The 13,937-nt window shown below is 37.2% G+C and overlaps 1 protein-coding gene across 8 annotated transcripts in view; it reads left to right on the top strand.

Annotated features, from left to right (window-relative positions):
- PRDM16 (PR/SET domain 16) overlaps window positions 1-13,937 on the top strand; it is a 397,365-nt gene that overhangs the window by 358,486 nt on the left and 24,942 nt on the right. For 4 of the 8 annotated variants that reach the window (XM_072156318.1, XM_072156322.1, XM_072156317.1 and 1 more), the window contains 5 exons: window positions 2,215-2,317; window positions 9,557-9,755; window positions 10,961-11,108; window positions 11,229-11,327; window positions 13,653-13,806. In XM_072156318.1, coding sequence (XP_072012419.1) covers window positions 2,215-2,317; window positions 9,557-9,755; window positions 10,961-11,108; window positions 11,229-11,327; window positions 13,653-13,806 — 703 coding nt within the window. The remainder of the gene's footprint in view (window positions 1-2,214; window positions 2,318-9,556; window positions 9,756-10,960; window positions 11,109-11,228; window positions 11,328-13,652; window positions 13,807-13,937) is intronic. The other 4 variants (XM_072156319.1, XM_072156325.1, XM_072156321.1 and 1 more) reach the window with 2 other exon arrangements.

Genomic DNA, 13,937 nt, shown 5'->3' with positions numbered 1-13,937 from the left:
TCTTTCAGTCACATTAAATGATCCCGTACCTGACAATGTTCCTAAATGACGCTATAATACACTACTCAGCGCTTGTAAATATTCCTTAAGTATGAACGAACATCCGGAAATCATTCTTAAATGTTTTTGTAGTGAAAATTCTATTCTTGGCTAATAGAGTAAACTGCTATTTTGAGGAAAATTTATCAGACTGAAGTAGCCCCTTGAGTCTGGCTACAATCCCCCTGGGGGAACACATTACACAGCTTGAGAAACCCCAGACTTACACATGATCCCCCTCCATAAACTATTAATGCACGTTTCTATATTAACCAAAAACTCTCAAGATTGAGAAAAAAGGCCCGTATAGCTTTAAAAAAATCAATTCCAATTGTTAAAATTATTTGTTTTCTTGTTATTTGCGCAATAGAAGAAGCTTGTTATTATTATTTTTTTTACAAACTCTCTATATAAAGTTTTCTAAGCACGTGTTCTCGCTGAGGTCAAGTCTCACAAATGGATATAAAATTTTTCCGATGTTGAAAATTGTGGCTGGAACCCAAATTTCATACTATCAATTCAGTACAACGTTTCAGTTTCAAAGATGGAAAAAGGGAAAAAAATATTAATATGATTTTGTCGCCTGTAATATCTGTGGTGGTGTTTATTGCGTTTCCACTTATGGCCTGTACTTAAGGGGTTAACAATGTGTCCGCAGCCATTCCTTTTAAAGGTACATTAGACGCAGTTTGTATGATTTGCAGCACAGTCTATGCTTTGGTTATAATTTCACACCTGGTCGGACTATTGTACAGCATTTTCAAGTATGAGGTTGAAAGATCTATGAAACAGATGACATTCGCAACGTTATGAAGATTTTAATTAACCCTTTACATGGCCCGCTGTTGTTGACAGTTTACAGTTACCAGATTTTTTTTTCTGTTTCAAGTGCTGCAGAACATTGTCTTTAAAATGTTACTTTAACAAATGATCGGAGCAGGTGTGAGAGGTGTTAATTACATCAGTTTATTATTCCACTAAGACATAAAATACAGCAAATCCAGCGCTGGCAAGCCCAATAAATATCCCACCATATAGAAAAAAATATCAATGTCTTACAATGCTACTTTCATCGCCGTGTCCGTATTGAGATAAAAAAAAGATTGCAAATTTTAACATGTTAATTGCGAATAAAAATAATTAAATGAAAAATGTTACGTGTTCACGTATGGTCAGATAGTGGATCCGAATGATTTTTTTGTTTTATTTATTTGTTTTTATATTATTTAATTGTTATTGTTTCTTTCACTACTAAAGTGATGAACAGTCTAATTTTTTTAATGACTTTTTATGTTTTTTATTATATCGTTTAATGCTATAGTCTTTTAGTATTTTATCTGGGGGGAAAAAAAAGTTTCTCAGAGGGAGTAAGAAAAAAAAAATCTATCATTTGTAGTGGTTTTATAAGCCTCGTCTGGGTCTCAGTTGATTTGCCACAGTTTAAGCCACTGAGCAAATGCACTAAACCACTACAGATTCCATTGGAACACATATCGCAGCACTTCATCCTGAGCTGTAATGTCCTTCTGATGACTGTGTCACTGCCAGAATCCTGTTTGTTTTCCCTCTATCTTCCTGCAGATACATTACTTCCCTGTCACATTTAAACACAATTTATTTACAGAAATTATTGAAGTCATTTGGTGACCCCGTTCCCACATTGAATGTTAAAGATCTGCTTGCGCTCCGTAAGATCCAGTGGGTGTGCTGTGGGTATTTTTTTTTTTATGTTAACACCATAACTGGAATATCGCCCAAAGCCGAGCTTTGCCAGAATTCCTTCTCACTACACATCTCTCTGACTTGTATACCCAACCATTAAAAATTTCAACACTCAATTTTAAGCTATACATATTGCTTTAACCCATGCGAGAAGAACCTACAGGTCCACCACGAGATTGGTGTTTTATGTTATGGTCATAACAACGCATGCGATAAAAATGCAAGAATGAAGCTTATTCTATGTAATTATTCTTATTTTCCAGTTGTGTTTTATATTGTTTTATGGACCTAATTTATGCCATACCAAAAACGTCCACAGCATATGACTATGTATATGCAATTAATGTATTTGAAGCGAACAGAATGAAATACTGTACATGTGGAGTTTATGAGGGATTAAGCTTATGTCGTGCACCTACTGACTCTGCCTTTCTTTGTGTGTTTTCACTCCAGCTTTTCTATAAAGTTATTAAAGACATTGAGCCTGGAGAAGAATTGTTGGTTTATATGAAGGAAGGGAATTTTTCCCTTGGAAGCATGCCCCCAAATCTTGAAGGTAAGCCGCTGGTATTAGCGCATCCTACCACCTATAGACACTGTAAACCAATTACAGAAGAAATCAGTATGAATTAAATCACTGTATAAAAATATATATATTATATGTGATTACTCTGTTCAAGGAAAAACAAGTCTGCCCTAGATATGTAAACCATGAACTGTAGGATGGCTGACAATTACAGTAATAACATGGGCATTATGATGAACCCATTACTATAAGATCTATGTATACACTGCATCGATTGTTATCTGGTTATACTGTATACGCCCATTGCGTCATTATATTGTTCATCCTTGTGGCCAATATCCACTTGTGGAAGGGTTTTTATCCCATAATTCAAGATAACAAACAATTGTGTGTATTGATCTCATTTTATTAAAAAATGTAAATACAACTCTCCTTTTTATTTAACCCACAAATATTAAGAGACACGACATCTTATACTAGGGCCATGGCTGAGCATGTACAATATGGCAGTATATGTGTTGCGCCAATGCTCTAAAATCATGGAGCACATACATGTCAGCCAAGTGCAGGTTTCCCATAATCCCAGTCACTGGATGTTCACGAGGTGTCGAATAACTATTTTAGATATGTTTTTTGATTAATTTAAAATATATCATTGATGACTGCACAACGGGCTTCAATAGATGTACAAAATGAAAGTTGATGTTAATGATCCACTGGGTTTTTTTTAATTTTTAAAAAAGATTAATATTAAAAATATTTGTACATTCACAAAATAATTCCAAACCAGGTAGAAAAGTAATGAAAATATGATCTGTGAAACATAGCTGACGATTTTGGATATATTTATGATCAGAATTATAATAATTCTAGGATGATCCGGATATTCAAGTGCCGACTATACATTTGGATGTTGGATATTGATGTTTTGTTATACGCTCCATTCTCAGTATTTGCTTCTGCTTCTTTTTACAATAAGTTGCCATTAATGATTTAATTTTGCTGGCAACTTTTATTTACATGGTGTCTCTAGATTTCTGAATATAGAAAGAGTTTGGCAATGGCTAAACAAATAGAAAAGGCACTTGTGTTATAGGATGAACTAATGCTATAGGGCCACCTAGTGGTCAGGATATTCTGTACCCAACGCTATTATACAGTCCCTACTGGGCTTTGATAAGAACCTTAGATTTATATGCACTCTCTGATTTATATACTGGATCCAAATAGCATAAATCTGCAACTGAGAGCTAGTCACTAGCTCTAGTGGATTACACATAAAAATGTAAAATTATGTGACAAATAATATATACAATGCTATAGTATATACATTGAAGGGCAAGTGCATACAATAATGGTTTTGGAACTCAGAAGTAATACAATAATTTCAATCAATCTTATCATATAATCAGATTAATAATATAATATATAATATAATAACATAATATAATCAATCTTGTGGATAGGGCCTGACTTCAATTAGTGGGAAAACCCCGTTAAAGCGGGTGTTTCTGCATCTCTGTGGTTATGTTCCATAAGAGATGTACAAGTGGTGTGGTCCATGCCTAGAGACATAAAGGTAAAAATGACATTATCACATCAGGAAGAGATCTCTCATGTACTAAACCTTAGCCCACACATTGGAAAGGGGGGAGGTGCTATCAATCTGTCTACACCAGAACATTGGAGTAATTTGCCACAAAAATGCAGTGTGCAACATTTATTGAAGGGTTTAGGCAGTTTTCATACGAGATAGGGGTGTGTCCTCTGTAACTAAGGGGTGTGACTGGACAGAAAATAGCCTAAAATAGTCCAGGAAATTCAATATTGTGGTGCAGCAGATTAGACCAATTAATAGGAGATACAAAGTACAACTCACCAGTCTTAGGCTGCATTCACACTACCGTATGGGGGACGTATGTGCAGCCACAAGCTTGCGGCCGTACATATATCCACCATAGTCGCCAATGGCAGCACGGAGCGATACGGTGCAGCACACGTGCGGCACCATACTGCTCCATACATGGCAAAAAGACAGAACATGTCCTATCTTTCCCCCGTGTTATGGCCCATACCCAATGCATTGCTATGGAGAGGGGAGGGCTCACCTCTCCTCCTTTCCATGGTGCGGGATCACACATTTATACATATCCCCCAGCGGCTGGTGTTCTGAGGGTACCTGCCCAAACATACCTATAATAATTTCACCACAGTAAGAAAAAAAATCAATAAGAATCAAGCCTCGATGCAAAGAAATGTACAATCAAAAAACTGATTTCAAAAGAATCATGCGAGGTCCAAATTATTCAAATGAGACTGCCATATGCTCCCTAAATCATACCGCCATACAGCACCGATATAATTGTGATATTTAGTTATAATATAAAGTACCATTCAGTGTGTACAATGCCATGAATGTTGAAGACTAAGTGGCAGCGATGTTATTTTAAGTCTTCTTGTCTTTTGATATCTTTTGATAACATCAGGAGATGTAGATTTCTATATTCTGTGGGAAAGTTGTCTTTATATCTGAAAAGCCAGATGAAGACTGAAAAGGCCACACTCCCTCCATGGTCATTATTGTTACAGTTAGATTCATGGGTTCAATGATTTTACTAAAGTTAACGAAAAGGTCATCATTAACTATAAGTAAAATCCGAGGATTAGAACATGCCTCTCACATTATTGCCCGAAATATTAGGTCAATGTTTGACAAAAGTCAAGGAAGGGGGGGAAGGGGGTCACTTGTGGTTTAGAGCTAAAGGTCAAATAAACCTCAATGAAAAATAGATCAGTATCAAAAGCGACTGGAAAAAATGTAGTAGTGAATAGACCTAGTGTGGTCCAAGAAGACCAATAGTTGTATAATTTGTAGGCGCATAGAATTTTTTTAGAGGTTCCAGCAGTAATATCAGTGACAAAAAGATGATCCATGAAAGAGAAGCCTTAGCTCAGCGTAGGTGAAAATTACTTTTTCAATCGTATGGGCACTTTTTAAAACAACAAATCTAGCCACAGCCTTTATGTTATGCCTATTGTTGGGCATCATTTCTTTTACTGTTATATTTTAAAAAATGATTGTTACTTGATTAGCCACTCCATCACATTTTATTAATTAATTGTCTGGTTTAATATACCGTATATACTCGAGTACAAGCCGACCCGAATATAAGCTAAGGCACTAATTTTACCACCAAAAAACTGGGAAAACCTATTGACTTGAGTATAAGCCTAGGGTAGGAAAGGCATTTGTCACAGCCTCCTCAGTATATAGCCAGCCCTCAGTGGTATATATCCAGTCAGCCTCAGTAGTATACAGTCAGCCAGCCTCCTGTAGTATATAGCCACCAGCCCCCTGTAGTATATAGCCAGCCAGCCTCAGTAGTAAATACAGCCAGCCGGTCCCCAGTATATAGCCAGCCTCAGTAGTATATAACCAGCCCATAGTATATAGCCAGCCCATGGGAGTATATATCCAGCCAACCCCCATTAGTATATAACCAGCTCCTGTAGTATATAGTCAGCCCCCTGTAGTATATAGCTAGCCCCCTGTAGTATATTTCCAGCGAGCCCCCTGGCGTATATAGCAAGCCAGCCCCCTGTAGTATATAGCCAGCCAGGCCCCTGTAGTATATAGCCAGCCAGCCCCCTTTAGTATATAGCCAGCCCCCTTGAGAATATAGCATGCCAGGCCCAGCAGCGGCTGACATAATAATTTGTGTGCTGGCCGGGCCGTGCACATGGACCTGTCATGGACGTGGAGCTGGTGCCGATGCACATGAAGTAAGAGGACCTGCTCAGGGTGTCGGAAAGATAAGTACTCAGTTTTGGTTTTTTTTCCTATACTCGAGTAGAAGCCGAGTGGGAAATTTTCAGCACAATTTTTGACTTATACTCAAGTATATTGGGAATTCTGTGAACAAGCAGGTAAAAACAAAAGGTTTGCAATACCAAAAAAGTTGTCAAGGCCTAGATTGTACACAGCCGCTATTCATGAAATAATATATTTCAAATGTTTTTGCTTAATGTGCCAGGGACAAAATAATTCAACCTCTAACATATTCTTTTCTTGAGACAAATATATATATATATATATTTTTTTTTTTTTTTACACACGAAAACAAATGCAAAAATGTTCTGCATGAAGATAATTATCCTAAAAATCTTTTATGCCAACCCTAGCCAAATGCACAAGACCCCTTATCTCTGCTGGAATTTTGAGTAGGGTTCTTGAACTCCTTTGAGACTTTATTCTGGTAGATTAGCATGTCGATGCCATATAATTGCCTTCCCCTTGGTTCTTCTGAAAGCTATTAGGAACTGATTTATTTTTCAGTAACATTCCACTATTGTCCTGAGTGTTACTGATGGAACTTTAGATAGAGACTTGATGCAACCACAGATTTTACAAACAAGGGCTAATGCTGGCAATTTTTCTTTTAATGATATTTAATAACTAACCTTTACTTTTGGTCCGTAGTTTTCTTTGTGCCTCAAAGAATAACTTTGTGAATAGGACTTAGGTGCCATCAATAATTTGGTAGGAACATAGGAATGTAGGATTTGAGAACTGCTCCCCTGAATCTTCCTAATCTTCTGATCCATCTAAGGCAGTCTGTACAATTAATTGGTTCCCCTACTGGAACTGAAATATCCAGTACAGTTCAAAACATGGATAAAAAGTCCTGTAGACTCAACTTTTTAATCTGGTAAAATAGACGACAACCCATTAGAAACCGTTTGGTCACTACTATACTCATGGTTGTTTTGAGCATGGTAGGTTGACACAGCAGTATTTGACCCTGATTTTCCAACGTGCGCTATATTCCTAGTGTCATTTGTGACAAAATTCCACTAAATGAACTAGACCAAACACAGTGGCCCATGTGCAGTTTGCCTGTGAAGTGTGCCGGGTGCGCCATATTCATGAATTGTGACGCACATTCTTCATGAAATTGGCTATCCATGCACTGCTCCAACAGAGTGTGCCAACTTTTCTTTGGTGCACCTTTAACAGGGGCGTGAAAAATGTGGCACATGGCCCAACTGTTTTTTGTTTTTTTGCACCGGAATGTGAAATTTGTGTCACATGAGGTATAGTGCAGCTGCTACACAAAGGAGTATATCAGTGGCAGGAGCTTACAACCATCTTATTGCTGAGGGCTTCCTATTACAACTGAAGTTGCAGGCACAAAAACTGCATAAAAGTTATGTGTTTCTATCACCTGTTCTGTATCCCTTCTATGTCCATTTGTTCCGGAATAAATGGGCTCATCCAGATGGCCATATTTTGTTAAAGTCCCAATATGTACAGACTAGATTTGGACCCATTTTGAGTGGAACCAAGGAGATTAGATTTTCAGGTGCCAAATAATTCATATAACATGGACACAGTGCATAGGTCACTCTTATAAAATAAGCCAATTACCGATCCTGTATATCTCTGGTAATGGTGATTCCTGTGATACCCCTATCTTCCAGTCTCTACTTTCTGTTTACTTTTGCGTTAAAGGAGTGACCACCAAGGTAATAACTGGTGACATTGGCATAGGTGGGCTGCATCTGCAAACTTATTCCTTTCTTCCTTCTGTATATATATTACTTGCCAAATATTTTTGCTTTTTTGGCGATTTTTAATATTTTTTAACAGTTTTTCTCTTGTCTGATAATCTTAATAAACCACAAACTTGGTTATGTGAAGTGTTGCAGCTTGTTGGTCTAGAGGAGAAGCTGTTATGAATAGTTATTAAGTGCACAATAGAAGCAGTTTGTTTCCCAGCTTCTTAAATTAACTCAAGTGATCACCTAAGGGTCAGGATTCCCATTATTGTTCATTTTACTGGACATCCTGTAGGGAAGTAATAACAGGCAGACAGAAAGAATTGCTGATGTCTATTTCCTTATTGTCTTTTGTGACCAAACTAATAAGTCAAGGGAAAAATTAAATTCTTAAACAATATAATAAAGCTTCAGATTAGATACATAAATAGTCATTCATACAGGTAGATAGATTAATATGTGAAGGATGGATAAGTAGAATGTAGATAAATTTATGTGTGGTGGATGGATAGATAGATAGATAGGATAGAAATTTCCTACTTATTCCAATCATCATGGTTCTGGATAAACTGGGTCATTGGCAAAATTACCACCAGTTCTCTGTTTTTCCAGACTGTCTTCCAACTCCAGCAATGGTAGTCCTTCAAATAAGTTGGTTTATCACCCCAACATGCAGCATTCTTCATAGCCTGGTGTATCTTTTTGGCCCACAATGTAGTATCCAATGGCAGCCAAGAACATATAAAATGAACAAGCCCCTCTTTATTTATTTATTTGCTTGTTGTATTTAATAGGTTTGTTTATTTGCAAGCAATGACCTTTTTATGGTTATTTGCATAAGTTTATGCTCTGGATTTATAATTTGTAGCGTGCCTCATAACACCATACCCTGAGGCTACCGGCATCAAACCCAGTACTTAAACAGGAGGTAGCTGTGCAAAGCACTAAGATGCTGAAATGTTACTATCATAACGTTGCCTGTGCCAGCGCCGTGTGGCATGCCTGCCAGTGTCAATAAATCCACACCAAAAAGCTTAATTACCGTCTACCTTGGGAGTTAATGAACCCTGCTACATGCAGAAAGTTTGCTCTAAGCTGTTTGCATAAGAGGGAAAGTTTAATTGCAGAAAGATGTTTTAAGTGCAAAGTAGCTAAATACCTTAAGAAGCTTCTGTTCCCTGAATTGCTCTGTGAGGGGAAGGTTTGGATAACCCTTGTTTTTGTACAAAAAAAACTTGTATTTTTGAAATATTTACAACTGAGACTCAATTGTTTGACTTGGCTTGGCCTCCAGGATGCCGTCTCGTAAACCTATTAACAGCTGCCCTTATTTTAATTTGTTTGACCTTGGTGATAATCGTTTATTGTATATATTATACTATTAACATGTTCTCTCCCCAAGCGCTTTCTTATTGTTGGTTAGGATCAGCAATTGTTGTCTGAAGACTTTCTAATGAACAATGCAACTTGGGTGTTAATTCTAGTGTCTTGTTCTTGTATGGTGGGACTTTCTGCAGAGGCACAGGGTTGTAAAACTAGAGATGGCTTTGATAGTAACCGCTGGCCCTAAATCTGTAATTTCATTGTCGTTTGAGGAACATTCAGACGTTTGCAGAGCTGGTTAGGAGTAGATGGGGAATTGCTGTAGTAATGAGTTTCTGGCTTCATTTTTGTTGGGTCATGGTTTCTCAATGTCTTTTTCATCCACAGAAGAACACACATTTCGCTGTGAAGATTGTGATGAGCTGTTCCAGTCCAAGCTTGATTTAAGGCGGCACCAAAAATATGCCTGCAACACAGTCAACCACATATACGAGTCTCTAAATGAAGAGATCAAGCAAGAGGGTTTCGATAATGAACAAGTTCATGAGTGCAAGGACTGTGAGCGCCTTTTTCCCAACAAGTACAGGTTAGTGGGACATTGATGTCTTTCATGAGCTGTGTGTGTGAATGATATGTGATATATTAATCTCTATAATTACGTATGGACAACAAACAATGGGACAACAATCAGCTACTCTGAAAGTGCTCAAATACTTCAGTACACCTGTCATCATCAAGTCACACAGCTTCAAGAAATTCTACAACTTTCAATTACTCTACCTCATTTTCACACATCAACTAGATTATATACAACAATTTCTTTCTTACTACATATAGGTATAATCACACAGACTCGAGTATTATAAAATATGCTTTGGTAGTGTTGCTCTTTGGATTCATAACGTTTTCCTCAGAATTGAAAGAGCCTACTATTACTTGCTTTTTATCTTGGTCTGATTGTAAGGTTTTGACAGACTTTACTGCTATGTGTATTTGTTGAAGTGAAGACCTCAAAACAATTATTCCCAGCAGCAGTGAGACGCCTAACTTTCAAATCATCAAATAGTTTTATTGTAACCACTGGCAATGGCTGTCCATTAAGCAATGGTTCCAACACTCCCTTATTCAAGCTGAATTTCTGTAGTGTAGTGAAACCAAAGGTTTTGCCTGAATAAGGATAAGTGTAATGGCCTCCAACATTGCCTTATGCACCACATTTGGTGGTGGTTACAATGCATTTTTGATTTTGTAGCTTTCATTTGTGAGTGCTTTCTCCACTTTTCAATTTACGTCTTGGAAGACCTTTGTCAGTAGGGTTGTTGAGGGGCATGTCCTGTCTTAGACTTCTAGAACATTTAAACTCTTCAGAATGAAGAAAGGAAACTTGAGTGGATGTAAGTGGTCTTCCTCACCAGCAATCCCATTCCACTTGACATCTTGACCTCACAGACCCAGATTATAGGCTTTGCCTTTATGCATAATAATATCAGATTCCTGTCTACCTCTGTAAACTAGAAAAAAAAGTATTTATTGGAAAAGATTTTCTGTAGTTAATGATCTGAAACTTTTATTGACGTATTTGTTATCTATAAGATTTCTATGGACAAGTAAATGCTGTAATGCAATTTTCAAGTTTTAGTGATCGATGAAGCTAGCTTGCATGACTCATGAAGACCAATCTATTTCAAATTATCCAAGCTTAAATATGTAATAGTTGAACCGAGAAAAATTTCAAGGGTACAGGTGGCACTTTCCCTTCTCACTTTTTGGACAACCATGTGTTCTTTGCAGTTTGGAACAACATATGATAATTCATACAGAAGAGAGGGAATACAAATGTGACCAGTGCCCAAAAGCCTTCAACTGGAAATCAAATCTGATTCGCCACCAGATGTCACATGACAGTGGAAAGCGATTTGAATGTGAGAACTGTGTAAAGGTACTGATCAACTAATTATTTTATGTTTTTTTCTTAATTCATTATCATTGTGATGTCCTTGAACGTGTGACCCAAGGCTGATGCTTGGAATGATCTGTGTCTCACGTATGTCCTTTGCAGAACGAGTCCTGGTTCCCAAGTGATCTTCCTTCCAGATTACCCATATATTTGAACTGCAACAACAACACTGAAGCGGAACCTCACACACCTAAAGTAGACGTCAGTGTTATGACATAGTTACATTTACTGTATGATCACACACGGTCACAAGTGCAAGGTTTCGGGTGGCACCTTCATTTAATCTCCTAAACACTTTAAGTATCACATTTGATCATTGATATGAGATTCCTTCTTCTGGTTGAACTGTGGTAAAGCTAAGCGGACTTAGAGAGCGCTCTATTGTTCCTTAGGTATGCTCCCCATTCCTTAGGGAATATGTCTAAAGAACAGTTGACATTCCTTGCATTGCACTGGTTAGATGACACCACCATGAATCTCTGTTTGCTTTTCCTGTCTTCCTGCCAATGGAGTAAACCCAAGTGGCTTTATCTGGCCAAGGCATCTTGACTTGATCCATAAATGTAATCAAGACAGTATATCAGGAACAATGGTTGTCCCAATGCCACCACAGTTCCTCTTGTCAGAAGGATAGCTTAGAAAAAAAATTATTAAAAAATGTGTGATATCTTGTTTGCAGCTTCCCGAAACTTTGCACATTTGAACTTTAGGTGTGTGCTATATAATTTATGATATTCATTTTAGAAAACAAAAACGTTAACTATTTTATAAAGGTTTCCATTTTATCAGTGTTAATATAATATGAAAACATTCCAATACTCCAATAGAACAAAACTGTATTATAATGGGTTACAACACAATTTTCCAGCTGAAAATTGGGGTTATATTAGATTTGCTCTAAGAATGTAAAATTTTATTTTCTATTTCTATCTAAAATAGCTGAACATGGCTACAAGGCAGCATTGCTGCATAGTATACAATTAATATAGTTAAGGAATAGAGCAGCATTTCCCAAGATAAAATATAGGGAGGCAAAAGACCTCTATAATGTCTTGATATCCCCCCCCCCCCCACAAGCGCATGTTGCGCCAGATATACTGAGAGGCTTCAATTCAATGCTTCCAGATTAATTCTAGGCTAGGTCCTGCCTGGCGTGGAATTCTACTATAACCTGTGCCAGGATCAAAGAATTAGTCACTTGAATTTCAATAGTGCAGGGTATAGTGAATGCACTCTGCTCTCTGCCCTTACGGGGCACACGGCCTGGAATTTCTAACTTTTTCATGCATTGTACGCTATGGCATACAAGGCATGATACATTGCCCTCACTGTGCATATGAATTGACCACTTAGACATGCCCACAATTGGTTCAAAATAGCTTTAGTATACCACTAGCAATAACTAACAATATGACCCCTGATCATAACTGCTTATGGTCAACTGATTTTAGAAATTGGCCTTTTTGTACACAAAATTTCTCTTTCTCATCTTACAAAATCACTTCACGAATTAGATGTCGACCATTTCTTATGATCCCTTAAAAACTGAGCCTACCTAGGGACCTCTTCCCAGAAATGTTTACCATATGTCTGTCCTATAAACTGTTTTCATCTAACTTGAACACTGTTGTAGCTTTTGGGTGAAAAAGTTTCAATCGATTTCCTAATTATAGCTTTAGTGATTTACCATGAATCAAAAAATTTTATTGGAAAGCCGAGCATACATGTTAAATGAATGTTGGCTAGGCCTGTTGATCGTCTAATGTGTCTGGGGGCATTAAAACCCTCCACTTATAGAAGATGTCTGGTGAAATAAGAATTAGTGAGTTGGATTTCAAAAGGCAAATTCTGTAACCCTAAAAACAGTACAGGGTTGATCAAAGCCAGCCCCGAAATTTGGCTGATTTTCATCTAATGTGTGTGGGGGCATTAAGATTGATTTCATAAGTCACCACCCTGCCCCCACCCATTATTTGTATTCAAAAAAATAGTTATGTATTATATTTGAGAGCTATAAGAATGCATAGCTATCTAGTTTTACATAAAGATATATAAAATAGGTCTGGTAAAAATCTACAATGTAGTCAAAAAATGTAGTTATCCAAATCCAGCCCTTTAAGGGAACCCATAATATTTAGGTTAGAGAGTTTGAGTGTTCTGCCAAAGTCCCTTAATTAACTTAAATGAAAATCCAAAACTGAAATATTTGCCTTTGTTTAAAAACATTTGGACATTCAGAAGTTGATCTAGTCAAAGCATCATCAATGTATCATGCAACTCTTAGTTGTACCCCTGTGTTCACAGTCATATGTTATTCTAGAGCTAGATTTATCTCCCTGTAGCTAAAAAACCTTTGTTCAAAAGAATAAAACATTTGGAAGAAATAATTTTGTGCTGTAGGTCATAGTATAGTTGATCTATATATTAATTTACTGAGCAGTATATGATAAGAACTTATTGATAAAGAACGAACATTTTGGTGTATTTTTACATCCTGTAATGTCATTTTTATTTTTGTTTTTTTAGGTCTTTACTGACCCAAGCAACCTCCAGAGACACATCCGTTCCCAACACGTTGGAGCCAGAGCACACGCGTGTCCTGACTGTGGCAAGACCTTTGCCACCTCGTCAGGTCTCAAGCAACATAAGCACATTCATAGTACTGTCAAACCTTTCATATGTAAGTTGTCTTCCTCATATCTAGAACAACCATTTTTGCTTCAAGTACTTTTCAAAATGTTAAACAAATTAGATTAAAAAGGTAGCCAAACCATTTTTCAACAACGTTCTACTTACTTGAGGATCGAGAGA

Source organism: Engystomops pustulosus, chromosome 6, assembly GCF_040894005.1.
Source record: "Engystomops pustulosus chromosome 6, aEngPut4.maternal, whole genome shotgun sequence".
In the NCBI taxonomy this organism is placed as follows: domain Eukaryota; kingdom Metazoa; phylum Chordata; class Amphibia; order Anura; family Leptodactylidae; genus Engystomops; species Engystomops pustulosus.
Note: the sequence above shows the minus strand (reverse complement) of the source record. Positions and strands in the feature narration are given on the sequence as shown.